Here is a 14,805-nt window from a genome sequence, read left to right as displayed (position 1 = left end):
CCTGTAGAGACACATGTTGTGGACACAGCTATAGGATGGGAATTAGACAAGGACGCTTGGGTTCTCAGCACGCTTCCATTGCTAGTTCAGAGCAGATACTAACTTGGAATTTTGACCTTATGCTGTGTTCTCAGTAAGGTCAGTGATGTGGAATTAGTCTAAAAATCAGGTTATTTTAGGATTTGCTTTCTGTTGCATTTCATTTTGTTATTGAAATTGTAAAAGAAGGCTTGCCCCATAGAGGTGTTGAAAACTCAAAGCTGTATTAATTTGTAGTTTTAAGAGAAAACAAAACAAAACCAAATGTCTTTGCAATGTTTTTGACGTAGCTTCGTCCACTTGGAGTCATAAATGCCTTTTTAAATTCAGTGCAGCTATTCTTGCTCTTTAATGGGTTTAGTCAGCCAAAATCTTACGCAGACACACAGACACGTGCACACGTACATTTTTAGCGAAAGTAAGTCAGTGCATTAGAGCTGACGGGGAGAACTGAGTAAGATTCTCATATTTGTTAGATGTGTTCCTAAGAGAAATCAGGATTGCCTGAAACTGTAGTGATGTATTTTGAGAAACCATTTTTTGTTGTTTTATTTTCCTACTTCATGACAAGAATGAGCTGTAATGCAAGTTTATGGCTTGAGCTGACTATTGTTTGTGCAGAACCTCCCTGCTGGTGTATTTACTAAACACGTGTGATGCACAAATGCCAGTAAACTGCATCTTAGTGCATATTCCCTAGTTGCTAGCAAAAACTGTCTTTAAAGTTTGGCTTTGTGCATCAAATTTAACAGGAACAAGCCTGAATTTTTAATTACTCTTCCTCAAAACTATTTTGACGTGAAATCCAGGCCTTATTGAAATCAATGGCAAACCTCAAGCATCCTTTAATGGGTCTAGGATTTTGCTAATGAAGAGCAAGGCCTAAATACAGAAAAACATTGTCCCATTGACTAAGACCTTTCTTTTTTGCTGTTCCAGCATTGCAAACATACAGACTTATTTTGTTAGGGAATTCTCATGTTTCCTCCTCTTGAAGCACTTCCTACCTTCCGGAGAACAACAGTTGCAGATTTAACCTTCTCATTAACGTAGCCTAGTGGGAAGTGCATCCATGCATCATGTGCCGGTGTAGGACTGCACTGCCATCCTCTTTTCCCAGTGAAATCATGGCTGCGTATACCTCAAATGTATATACCTCTTGTTGGTCCTGGAAGAGAAAACATGAATCAAGCTTCTGAGAGAAGCAGGTAGCCTGCCAAGGGATGGATCACCTGTCTTCTCCAGCCCCCGCTGCAAGGATTACATGTGTTCAACCAGTGCAGAATACAGAACTAGTCTTCGTAGCAAGTACTAGGGACCCAAGCTCCACTGCCCCAGTCCCCATCATGTGTTGGGCCTTACTCGCTAGGCTAGACAGCGAAGCTACTTACGCTTTCTTTCTGGACCAGGAGGGAAGTCTACAAAGTCTATCTATGTTGAAAGTGGAGTGGCTTTATAAGAGGAAGGAAGATGCCCTCCACCCTTAAAAACTGGTAATTTGCATCTTCTGAAGCAGCAAAGGGAAATGAACCACTGTCTCCCACATCCTGAGTGGTCTAACCACTAAATTATTGCATAGGATATCACTGTATATGTGGGTGGTATATTTGTATGCAAGCGATAGAATACAGTTCTGTTCAGTGTCTGCAATATAGTGCTTAGAATCCTGCCTTGATGAAATGGTTCACAGGTGTGAAGGAAGGAGTGGTTTCTGTAAAGCTAAGCCTAAGTAAGGGGCAGAATCTAATGTTTACCCAGGCAAATATTTCCTGTTGACTAAAACAAATAAATCCCCTTTTGCCCAGCCTAGAGCTTTGCAGCTTCCACCCGAGGCACCTACCTCTCCTGACAGCGCTGTGAGAGCACTGGAGCTTGGGGTTCCACTGCAAGCCTCAGGAGCAGATGGCAGATCTTGGGGCACCTCCCTGTGTCCTCTGTCAGCAGGATTCCCTCTCCGTTCTTAACTCTGAAAACATACAGGATGAGTGCTCTCTAAACACCAGTTGCCAGTTCCATTGGCTGTATTTTCTGATGACAGTCAAAGCAGAGTGTTGCATCCAACTGTTCATCCTAAGATGTTTTTCTTAGAAACAGGGCAGTTTCTCTTTCTCTGTAAAATACAGCTTCTGTTCCTGAAATTTCTTACATTCTGCATGGCCAGACCCAGCTGTTCTGTAAATGGTGGTGACTGGGGGCAGTTGTGCAATCGATAGCTGCAGCTGTGTCATGTCATCTAAAAATTATGCAAATGGGTACATATTTCTCCATATTCTCCTTAGAGAATTATTCTCCTTCTACCTATACGTTTCCACTCATGTTGGGAACTCCAGTGGAAGAACAGGAATCATTTTCAGTTTTAGACTCCGATAGCTGCCCGACATTAGTTGTGAAGTACCTACTTTGACAAGTAGTTTCATTCACTAGAGCTTTCTTTTGCTTTTCCAGGTCAGCGAGACACCCATTTTTGTGCCTGGGGTTTGGGGACCTTATTTCTCTGCAATGGTACCTGGATTGTGGTTGAATGAAGGAGGTCAAAGTGCTACAGGAAAACTGGTAAGTGTTTGGAGACACAGACTCCAAGATGGGAGGTCTGCCGTGAGTGCTGTCATTCGGCGGGATAGCTTCACTGTCAATTCAGGCAGAGCTCTGCTTGATTGTTGTGTCTCTTACAAACTGTTCATTTGCATGCTGGTAGGGGATTACATATGGGGCAGAGCACTACGAGCATGTCTTCCTTTTATGATGATGGTGATGATTATTGTTATTATTTTACAGGCAAACAGGCATTTGTTCTTTAGCAGGAGGCTAAGATAGACTTTGAAATAAAGAAAATGATAACCTACGGTATTATATAGAACAGTTATGCTTATTGATGGGCATAAATGAAAGATGTATTGTATGGACAGAATAGTAATATATTAACATGTTATCCTGTCTAGACAGATGCTGCATGTATTGTCACCTCAATTCTTTCTTTGAGTGCAAAGAGACTAACAATATTAGGCTAATTTAATTTATCAATAAAAAGGAAAACCAGACTGGATTATCTAAAAAATTATTTTTTTTATTTACAGGGAGGCAATCAGAATGAAAACACTGATGTCAAATTTAAAGAAAGGCTAGATGTATAAAACGGTATTTAGGCTTGAGTCCAAAAGTGTCAGCAAGACCTTAGTGGCTGCTTAACCCTGGAAGCTTCTAAAGCTCCCTGTGTGTCTCCCTGCTCAGTCTGTAGAAATACTCGCTGCCCTTAGGGGTGAGGTGCCAAGCTCCTCTTGAGAAACTGCAGGAGGCGAGCCCAGTCCTGGGGGTACCCTGTGTAAGCTCACAAAACGCGCAGGTGGGTTTGGTCCTTCACAAATTGCAGGCGTAATTGCTGTCTTACTCAGACCTAGCACCACCCATCTGTTTAAAAGCCTAGTGATCAGAGTACGTGTCCAGGAAGTAGTCGATTTGGGCATCGCTGCATTTATGCATTCTATATGAAAGAGTCACTGAACAGGAGACAGAAATAATCCTGGATCAGGAAGCCCAGGCACACCCTAAGCATTGAGCTATGAATTGGTGTTCCCTCCTGTGTTCTCTCCTTGGCCACGTGAATCTGACATTCCTCTCTGGACAGTGTCACAGCTTCAGTGGGAGAGTCACCCCTCTTCCTCTCCTGCAGTCTCCACTTCCCCTCCCATCTCCGACCCATGCTTAGCCTCACAGCTAAAGCACTCTCGCAGCAGGTGGGATGTGTGTGCTATAAATTTTTCAGGTCAAGATGGGGCTAGAACCAAAGTGTCCCATTTTATAGGTGACTGCCACAACTGGAAATAAAATCTAGTTACAGCTTGTGACAACATCACTTTAAAAGGAAGATGGCAAATCTTGTGCATTTCTTTGTAAGAACACTTCTGAGAGGGGAAGTCTCCATGCACTTAGTCCAAAGCGGGTGAAGAAACTCTGGAGAGGATACAGCAAGTCAGTGTTTTCTGTTGGCTGGCTCAAGGTGGTTCCACACTTAAAACATACCATGAGAGTGAGGGCATTTCAGAAAGATGATTTTTAAAATCCTTTCCATTCTAGTACCAGAGGACAAGATGTTCCTGAGTCGTTAAAGAAGTTGCTGGAAGCAATGTATGGTCTTGTTAGGACCCATAGCAAAAGTCAGCTCTAAGTACTGTTAGGTATATTAGGGAAGCTGTCTTATTAAAACATTCTTAGAATCTCTCATGTGGTTTTCTTGAGGTCGTATGTATAGAACATATATGGGGAGCCATAGGAGGAAACAGTGTATGTGCATTGTGTGGAGGATAGGTTGCATTCATTATCTTTGTAATTTTAAAGCTGTAGTCTTTTTAAGATCCTGCTTTCTCATACTTCAGGCTTTCTGAAAACAAAACAAAAAAAAAGGACGTGTTTTGGGTTTCTTTTCATTGCTTGATCTATGCCCAAAGGTGAATTCTTTTCATGAAATTTGAACAGTCTGTTGAACTTCTTAAAAGTAAAACTGATACACTTCCCTTTAAAAATTTCTAATTAATTTTTTATTGATACAGCTGCGAAAAGAGTCTGTTAGATTTTGAAAACTGGTTCAGGTAGAGTCTAGATGAAGAATTAAGAGCACAACTTGTTTTGAAAAAGCATGTTTGCCTGTTAGATGGGCTTTTGCGCTGGATTTTCAAAATTGTAGGAAGAAAGATATTGCACAACAGAGACAAAAGATGGCATGACGTCATTGCAAACTGTAAATAAAGAATAGCAGAAGAGGATTTCTAGATGCAACCCTCGTGTGGCCGTGTCTTGAGTTAAGGGCAGGGCATTTAAGTATCTAACTTCATAGCTTCTGTAACATTTTTGTGTGAAGTGTTTTCACAGCACACAAGCATATGTGATACTTATTTATAGATTTATTTCTGAATTTATGAGCTGCTCCTGAGTTCTAAAGAGATTATGCAAGATTGCAAAATTCAGGTCTGAGCTTTGTTTCTAAGGCAGGTACTTGTTTGAGTTTTGTCTGATGCAAATCTCAGGAAGAACAGGCATGCGTTATTTTTATTGCTACGTTCAGATGTGTATTCTTCATTATAAGGGTGAGACTCATGCTGTTAAAAATCAAATACCTAATGTGGTTTGCTGCCAATAGGTATTGCCAAATATACTCAGCGCTCTTGAGTAGCTCTAGTTTAGTCTCCTCAGCTTTTACTGTCACCTCTGATGGGATATTACTCTGCTGAACTGTTGTCTTAAAAGCCCATGTTATTCTGCCTGATACTTTGTTTTGTGAATAATGGTAGCCACTGTGAAGTGAAAGGACCAGATGATTTATAACTTTAGTATAGACAGAGCCTATATTGATGCTTTTTTATAGCAACAGTTGCTTGTCACGGTACACATTTTGTTTCCTGCAATGAACATACGGAGCATCTATCAGGATGGCAACACACCTTGTATTTTATTGTAACAGTTTAATATGGAAAGATGTAGGGTTTTGGGCCAAGAAGATGCTCCTGGTAGAATTCCAGTGAAGGTATGCGTGCAAGAGAACGGGAGAGACTAAAGGACATGCTTTCAGATAGTGTTGGACAGGAAAAAAATCATCCTTCCAGCTTGCTTTTCTGACTGAGGAGCTGCGTGCTTAGCATTCTGCCTGGTTTTGGTACAGCGCTGGTGGTTGTTTCTTACCGTTTTTAAGCCAAATCCTGAATCCAGTAATGTCAGTGGAAGTTTTGCTATTGGCTTCAGTAGGACTAGGACTTAACACCTCATGAGTAATTTAGAAACTCTCTTGTCTTTTTAAAGTTACGACACTGTATTACCTTTTTCCAGGACTGAATTTTTAAGATGTAATCATTCCAAAAATGTTGCTTTCCTCTTTTTCAGATAGATCATGTGGTCCGAGGCCATGTATCGTTCCCGGAATTACAGTCAAAAGCTGCAGCCAGGTCACTGTTCTTATTCCTTTATCAAATACCTGCCTTACAAATTGATGATACACTGTATTCCCAGTAGTACAGAATTGCACTGCTGTATCCTTATTCTGAAAAAGAGGAATTAACAGTCTGTTAGTGGGTTGGAGCTATTTACAAAGGCTGGCCAGGTGATTGCTCAAAGATGAAAGCTTTAAACTCCCTTCAGATACCTTTGGCATATCTAAGTGGTGATACTAACTTTTTGCTTTTCAGCTGTTTTTATATCCAGCCCAGGGTATTTCTTGATACCATAGCATCAGCCCTGTTCAGCAGACCTTTATGCCTTGGGCTAATGATGTGTCTTAATTTGTAGGTGACACTATTAAGCTCCAAGGATGAGATGTAGCTTAACTAGGAATATATTACTCAATATTTTTGGAACAGTCATCTAAAGGAAGGTATAGCCACACTATGAAAAACTCCTGCATGGCAGCACAAATAAAACAGAGAAACCCAGGATGAATTTTCAGACAAAACTTAAGATGTAGGAGTGAATTGGAGGTAATTCGAGGATTCCTTGGGCAGGAGGCTGTGTGCAATGTGGAATTTTAGTTTGGTCTGCTTTAGAAGTGGATGAAGACAGTCCAGAAACTTCTGTCAGATCTGGACTTTCTCAAGCTATTCTGGCTTGGATTCCTTTTAAGATGGTTCATGTCACTCCCAGAGAGATCTTAGCTGAACATTTAGGCACATTGGATGAAAATTTGGTTCTCTCTTAATTTCTTTTTCCTCCTTGTATTAAAGAAAGAAACAGCAAACTTGGCATTTTATCTTCAGTTTATCACTCTGGTCTAAAAGGTAAGGGTCAGTCCTGATAGATGTATTAAGCGCATGCCGTTGTACAGTTACTTTCAGTTCTTCCAAGGGGGATAAAGCTACCTGGTCTCTCTGGATGACTCTTCCATGCTTTGTGGTGCACAATATCTTACTTTTTTACTATCTTAAATTTATTTGACTTCATTCAATATGAAATAGATTCATGCTTCCTAGAATTCTCTTTGTTGTTCTTTCAAAAAGGAAATCAGGAAATAAATGCATCTGTGTATGTTTGGAATAAGGATTGATCTGTTTTTTTTCCAAAATGTTAGCTTCCAGGCCATTTTTCCGGTGCCCCCATATGAAGCACAAGCATGAGACAAACAATTAGTTTAGTCTGTAGTACAAGGATAAGCCTTTTTTTTGTGTGTGTGTTGGAAAAATGAGTATACAGTGGCCTGCTTGTCTATACTAGTTCTGATACTGAACTGACTGACCACAACTAATTTCATAGTGCAAAAAGTTTGGACTGTGATGTGAATAGGACACTAAATACAGAATATCAGGGATAGAACTCCATGTTATCAGAGTGCATGTTGTCACAACTATGGGTTTAAGTCTCCTGCAGTTAGTAAAATTCTGCAGGATAGCAGTCATAAAAAGGGTTATAATATTTTATAAAAAGGATGATCATATTCTATAAAGTTAATTTGCTCAATGGTATTTTTATAATGCTTTCTAGATATTACTCTCCTAATGAAATGTTTGGATAGCTATAATTTTAGTAAACAAGTCCCTTATAAATTCCCTCTATCCCCTTTCTCCCGATCCTCAAATATTCATTAAATTAAAGAATTTAATTTGAACAAACAAAAATCAGGAACTTCGCAATTTGAACTGATTTTTTCACCTTATTTCTTAATTTCTTTCTACACATGGAGCACAAACTTCAGCCTTATCATAGGGACTAGTAGCAGTAGCTATACAAGTGCAAGGCATTTTTTTTAGTGAACAGTGTCGGCCCCAACTTTGGATTATGTGTTTACTTATATTATGACATATACTTAAGAAGAACATAGTGTCTTGTTTTGGGGGATTGTTGGTGATGATGATAAATTATTTGTCTGGAAACCTCAGCAGAATATTTCATAGAATCTGGTTTATTATATTTTGTATATTCTCTGTGTGGGTGTAGGAATTTATATCTGTTCAGCCGTTGCAAACTGTCATCAAAAGAAAACAAAATGCGAATTCCATACTTAGGTGTGCAGTTGCATATTACCTTTACTTCCCGTGCTAGGTGCAACACTATGAAGCATTAGGCTGGTTTTGTAGTGACAAAAAGCACATGCACGTCTGGATCATTAAAAAACAAATTCTGAGGTCACAAATCTGTGCTTCTTACTTGCTGTTGCCTATCACCCACTTCTACCTTCCTAAGCCTGTCTTTCCTTTCTCCCAGGCTCCTAGCACTGGTAATAAGTAGGTTCAGCAATGGCAAACTGCCTGCTGAGCAGCTGATCTCAGAAGCTTCACTGTGGAGGCTTCTGTTCCTTTGCCTATACCAGGAGCAAGAGTTTGCAAGCGACATTTATCACTGTTTCAGTAATTTATGGTAACTTGTTAGAGCACGAGTGGCTTAGACTTGCCAGAAACCAGCTCCCACTGACCACTTGTGCTGAAGACCAGCCTTGTGCAATCCTCCCAGTACTATTCCTATGTTCTCTTTTCCCTTCTTTTACTGGAAGTGGAGAGGGTTGAATTACATGAGGATTTTCTGGACAGCTGTAAATTTAGCATTTGGTCTAACTAATTGGCATGCTCTGTGAGCAACAAAACTTGGGTTTTTTCATGCAATTCAGTGAATTGCAGAAATTGCTGTGTATATAGCACTTTTGCTCTTCAATCTATATGTTGTGTAGGTCTAACGTCTAGCCATCACTGATACGTTAAATCCTGTATAGGTAGGCTAGGGTAGGAAATAAAAGAAATAATATGATCATTTATGCTTTAAATTTTAAATATTTCTGTTTCCTAGAATCACAGTTTCTAATCTTCTAGAGGAGGAAAGTCTCTATAACTGTTTGACAGCAAAGATTATATGCCCTTTGGTGCTTTGTGGAGCGCTATGTTTTAGGACAGAATTTCCTTTCCTACACTTCTCAGTGCCATTTCGCCATCTAAAGAGATGTCTTCTGAAAAAAAGCATTGAAGTTACACACACGGTATCTATCAGCAATTCTGGGCTCTTTCAAGTAGGATATAATAATCATTTTGGCAATTCTCTATACCTCAAGATGTTTTAGACCCCTTTTTATTAGATTTAGAAATCTACAATTTTTAGATTTTTTTTTTTCCCTGAAAGATACCTGCTGGCATCTTCCAGGATTCCTGAACAGATTAAATACCACCCTCTTGTTGCTTTCTGAAGTTATGTCCCAAATACGAACATAACCCTGGGCAAACTTGCATTGTTTTCTTATTCTCCACTTTCAACATAGTTCTTTTTTAATGGCAATAGCTTGTGCTCAACTCTGCAAGTCAGATCTGCTACTGATAACTTCTCATAGAAATGAATAGAAGAAGCTCCAGAGAGGTGATGGTGTAATACCATGTATAACACAAATGTGGTAGAAACTGGAACTGGCAAGTGTTTGAAGGATTTTGCCAGTCAGTCCAAATGTAGTGCCTTGAACCCACATTTATATGTAGAAAAACCAAAGTAAAAGGTGGAGGGGGTGGGGAGGGAATGTAATTCCAAGGTTATGTGGGTCTTAAGCCTGTTTGGCTGAACTTCAGCCTCTTTTGTACAGTCCTTGTGTTCTGTCAGAGCTGCACGAATGGCTCTAATCCTTGCGAGAGTAATCAAGCAGGATGGAGATCAGATAGAAGCTAGGATGTCTGGTAGGTCTGTGGTTGAGTGAAGCTTTCCTTTCTTTTCCTTCCCAACAGTCAAGCCATGGTTTAGACTGGAAATAAAATGACTTTGTCCTTAGCATGTACTGCTTATAGTGCAGTCTTTAGGGATGTGGAAAACAGGGCCACTTGTACAACAAGGGGGAAAAAAAATGATTGTGACCTCAAAATTATCATAATTCAGGTCCAGGAAGACACATAAAGTACATTTTAAAGTACGTGAATAATGATGTGAATTAGTTATTTTAATGTCTTCCAAGTGTACTTCATTTTGAATGATATCCTCTGATAGCATACACATGGTAAGGTATAATTGAAAAAACATGTAGCTGAATGGTTGAATGCAAAGTATAAATATACAGCTGCTAGCAGGTCAGAAGTCAAACTAGTAAAGCATATGCCAAATTCCCTTAGGGATCTCATTAGTGCATGATTGAATATACATGTAGAGGCTAAATGAATATCACTGTTTGGGTCTACAGTGGATGAGACAATGACTAATCAATTGTAATTAGGGTTAGATGCTATTATTGACCCACATGTCTAGAACTAAATGCCCCACTTGGAGATTTCTGGGGAGTTGAAAATGTATATGAATCTGTTTATGATAGTATGAGTGTTTGAAAAAAATATTCTGAGCATAATTGCAACATTTTTTAAATGGAATGTCACTAGAGTCATTGCAAGCCAAAGCGCTGAAGAATTCACCGTTAGTCCTAAGAGTACCCTTGGTCCAGGAAATAGTTTGTTGGATATTGTGGAGTTGGGTGTAGTATCTGAACTTAGATACAATCATATTTAGGCCCATGTTCGGCTCCTCCCTAAAATAGCAGCCACTTACTTTCTCTCCTCCACCCTTAGTGCTGCATTTTAATCAGAACACACACTGAAATAATTATGGTTTAAAAAAGGAAAGCTGTAAGTCCAGTGCTATTGATTAATCAGAGAAAATTTTCAACATTTGTAGAGGAATTTGATTTTCATTTCTGCCTTGAATCCTCCTCATTCCTCTCTCTCAGCTTTCTGTTCTCTAGCTTTCTCTTCCACCGTGTCAGCACCTTTCTGTTAGAGACGAGCATCATCAGTCCCCAAAATATCACACAGCTCTGGCTCATCTAGGGACCCGTAGGAGTCAAGGTACAAACTCAAGATCACACACTGCCATTAACTCCCCTCGTCCTGTGAAACTGAGGAATTCAGCTGGGCTGTTGAACGGACGTGCGGAGAGACATCCCCACTGCCCGCACCCCGCGATGCCATGGGCTTGGCGAGCAGTCGTTTCTGCCTTTCTCTTCTTTCGTTTTGAATTTGGGATTTGGCATTCTTTGATAGGTTTTCTGCATTTGATGGTAGTGCAAATGTTTTATGTTTGATGAATAACCTCCCCCACTCTTTTTCCAACTTGTTTTTCTTCTAGTGCTCACAGTATATATACATACTTGAACAGTCACCTGGATCTGATTAAGAAATCTTTGCCTGTGGGTTTCCTCACTGTTGATTTACATGTTTGGCCAGATTTCCATGGTAACAGATCTCCCTTAACAGATCTGACACTAAAGGGCATGGTAAGAAACAGCCTGTCTTTGCAAAAAGGTCAATACAGGGTAAAAAGAAAAAAAAAAAAAAGCTTGGAAGGAGCTTTTTTCAATTTTGAGCGTACTCCTCCTTAGCTATTTAAACTATCCCATAGGACTGGGGTTTCTTGCTGTGTTTCGAAGTGTGCTAATGTTTCACTAGAAAACCAGAGACCATTGTAGTTGAGATATCACTACAACCACACTTGTTTCCTAAAAATGAGGAGCGTTGTGTGTCCCCCCGTATCTTTCCTAGGAGTCACGTTTCAGAGCACGGACTAGCGGCACTTGCTGCTGTTAACTCACCTGTCTGCCGAATTTGGCCTATCTGTTGCAGTGAGTTTCAGCACAAATTTGGGTATGCCTATCTGGGAAAGGAATGAAATATTCTGAGGAGAGATTGCTTGATTTAAACAGATAAATGCTCAGTAAATGTGGTGTATTAGAGTTGTTGGGTAATGAATTTCAACAGAAACTGAAAAGCTCCTCTGCTTGTTGTTAAAAATGGGCATAGGTGCTCTTGTGATTGGAAATACGCAACCGTGGTGCTGCATACGTCTTTGTTCAGAGGTAAACCTGATCTGATTCCGGCTTGTGGTTTTAAAATTGCTACTTTTGGAACTTAAAGGTTTGAAAAATTGTGTTCTACACAACCAAATTTTCAGAGCATTGCAGTCTGGGACCAGAAAGAACAATGTTTGGAAGCTCACCAGAGAACCTCTGCTGGGGAGATTTTCAGCCCATCTTTAAATGTTTGGATGTTTCTCTTCACTGAACTTCATGATGGTAGATCGGCTAAGTCACAAGCCAGGATGTTATTGTGCAGAACTATTACAGAAGAATATCATAAGGATATTATTTGATGATATCAAAATACCTGGTGACAAATGCAAAAATGTACTTCAAAATGGCATATTGTCCTTGAAGTGAGCATCTCAAGGTACTCACCAGCACCAAAATCTGCTGTATTTGAGGTTGAGATAGGAAAGGGTAGGCATAAGCACTGCAACACTTTTTAAACTACAAATGAGGGAAACATTATAAAAAGATAGATGGCTTATATATTTTTGGGTCCTAATAATAGCTGTATTATTTTATGAAAGAATTATATGCTGCAGCAGCATCAGAATTTCCTTGGTATGATGGCTGTATGCAAATGCTGGTAATAGCCACCGATTTTTTTCTGCCACAATTATGGCTGCATTCAGGTCTTGCCTATGCTGATATTAATCCAGAGTAACTACAGTGCAGTATTGATTTATGTCAGAGTAAAGAAGGTTAAGATATAGTCTTTAATTATTAATTGTGTTTCACTGTTAGGGTGCTTGGAGAGGAGGGGGAGAAATGCTTTTAAAAAGTTATTTTTATGTAATAGCATTTTCATATTATTACATTAAATACTTTCACGAGCAATATCTGAGTCATAACATAAAACTGTCAGAGTTAATCTATCTCTAATCCCATACAATATGCTGTTTGTTCTTTATTTCTTTGCAAGGGCAACAACAATTTATGTAGTTCTTCCCCAGATCAGGAATAACATGTTTAACATAACATTATGTGTACAACTCACAAAAGCAGGGCTTAGAATTAGCACTTAAAACTTGTTACAACAAGAAACCATAGAAAATAGAGTTTTACTTTGGCTGGATTTGTACGTTTTCTTTTTGATCTTTGCACAGGTTGTTGGACTAACATTGTCTCGGGGTCTGGATGAACTTGCCCTTATCTACTTGGCCACGATTCAAGCCATTGCTGTAAGCCATTTTTAAGTGCATAGAAGAATAAATGAATTGTCTCATGTTCTGTGGCAGACTGATCATTCCCTGCTGCTAAACAGATTTCTAATAATAGATGAATTCACTTAATAGACTTCTTAAAGGAGCAAGCTATTGTTTACCCGCATTGGTGACTACTCCCTACTGTAGGATGATCGACAGACTGTGGAGAGAATGTTCCCCTAAAAAATTTTCTCCTTATGGCAATTCTGTAAATGGAGCTTTTGCCTCTAGTGCAGATGTGAGGAAGGAGGCTGATACTATACGGGGCAGTGTTAACGTCATGGGCTGTCTAGAGGGAAGCTGAGAGAGTGGGGGAAAAAAAGCTTTGGCAGTGGTTTGAAGGATCTTGTGCTCCCCTAAAATGCCTCAGTTTCAGATTGTTCCTAAATCCATGGATTTCCCCTGCTTGCCTGTTAGATGAGTCAGAACTCTGTACCACAGCGAGCTGGAGTGGGTCTGTGATTCAGTTCATAACGCTACAGACGGAACAGCCCAGGTCTCATCCCTCCCTCGGTTTCCCTGCCGCAAGGCAAGCAGTTGCTGCGTGCGTAGCATTTCCAGCCCGTGGCTGTGTTTCTGTAAAAGCAGACAGAGGGACCATCTTTATGAAAATGTCCCCTATGTTTGCTAGCATGCAGAGATGGGTAATTTTATTGGAATACTTTTGTTTCCGCCCTCATTTTCTCTGGAACCAGGATTTGCAGTTCACAAGAAGTTCTATTTTGAAATGAAAACCTGGGTCGAAGTTGTTTTGAAACCCTGGTGCAGGGTATTTTCAGTGGGGCGTGCGATCCCCAGGCATTTCGTGGCTGAAATCAACATTCCTTTGACATCCTTTTCGTGATTTTTTTTTTGAAGTTTGTTGAACTTGAGGTGTTTTTGCAAAACATTAACAGTTTGATGAATTGGGGAGTTTTCCTGACAAAACTCTGTTCAGTTGGAAAACTTCCAACCTCCTTTAGTGGTTAAACAACAACTTTGCTAGGCTGGGTCAGCCATCTGGGATATAGAGGGTGGGCGGCTGCTGTAAATTTGCTGTGAATTGTACATCTTATGTGTTAACCCTCGCTGTTCAGCAAATAATGAGAATTTAACCCCAGCCTGGAATTCATTGTTACGAGTTTTGATCCGTTGGAAGATGAATGTAGCTTGGTTATACCTGATGCTTCAGTATAATCCCATCATTTAAATAAGAATGTCTAGGAGAGTTTAAACAATGCCAGCGACTGATACTGCCCCTGAAAGAAACTTTCCAGTATCGGACCGGTGCTCCGTTATTATATCGTGCTAACGAAGTGGAAACGTTCTCTGCTGGAAATCCTGGGAAAGTCACCGATTATCTCATTATATGATACAACTCAAATTTTATTGTAAGATGCAACTACTGTGTTGAACACAAAATTCAGCATCTGCGTATCTTTTTGACAGCTAATTGCACTGATTGTGAGATTTAATATAAAAAGGCCATGCCGTAGTTTTCATTGTAAGTTAATGGAAATTCATTTTTCTTAAAACATTATTGAAACAGTAACTAAAAAGTAGACAGAATAGGCTCGGTTTTGACTTGATATATTTATGAACTGCTAATGTGATACCTAGGAAATTTAATTTTCCTTCCATACTCCGTCATTCCCAGTTTTAGCTTCACTTTTGTTGAAGGAAGCAGTTCTTGTTCAGGACAGCCCCAGTCCTGCACCATTCACTGTTCTTCAATGGGTGCAAGATAGACTTTAAACCTAAGTAAAATTCTTGTAAAAAGTGTGGGCCTGCCCACAGAATGTT

At 39.8% G+C, this 14,805-nt stretch overlaps 1 protein-coding gene across 1 annotated transcript in view; it reads left to right on the top strand.

Annotated features, from left to right (window-relative positions):
• The window catches only part of FGGY (FGGY carbohydrate kinase domain containing), a gene marked incomplete at its 5' end in the record, with an annotated part of 74,867 nt that overhangs the window by 26,379 nt on the left and 33,683 nt on the right, over positions 1-14,805 (top strand). The window contains 4 exons of the mRNA XM_010281444.1: positions 2,485-2,592; positions 5,908-5,969; positions 11,086-11,233; positions 12,925-12,999. Of these exons, the coding sequence (XP_010279746.1) occupies positions 2,485-2,592; positions 5,908-5,969; positions 11,086-11,233; positions 12,925-12,999 (393 nt within the window). The remainder of the gene's footprint in view (positions 1-2,484; positions 2,593-5,907; positions 5,970-11,085; positions 11,234-12,924; positions 13,000-14,805) is intronic.

Source organism: Phaethon lepturus, unplaced genomic scaffold, assembly GCF_000687285.1.
Source record: "Phaethon lepturus isolate BGI_N335 unplaced genomic scaffold, ASM68728v1 scaffold45410, whole genome shotgun sequence".
Classification (NCBI taxonomy): domain Eukaryota; kingdom Metazoa; phylum Chordata; class Aves; order Phaethontiformes; family Phaethontidae; genus Phaethon; species Phaethon lepturus.
The sequence above is the reverse complement of the archived record's forward strand: the minus strand, read 5'-3'. Positions and strand labels throughout refer to the sequence as shown.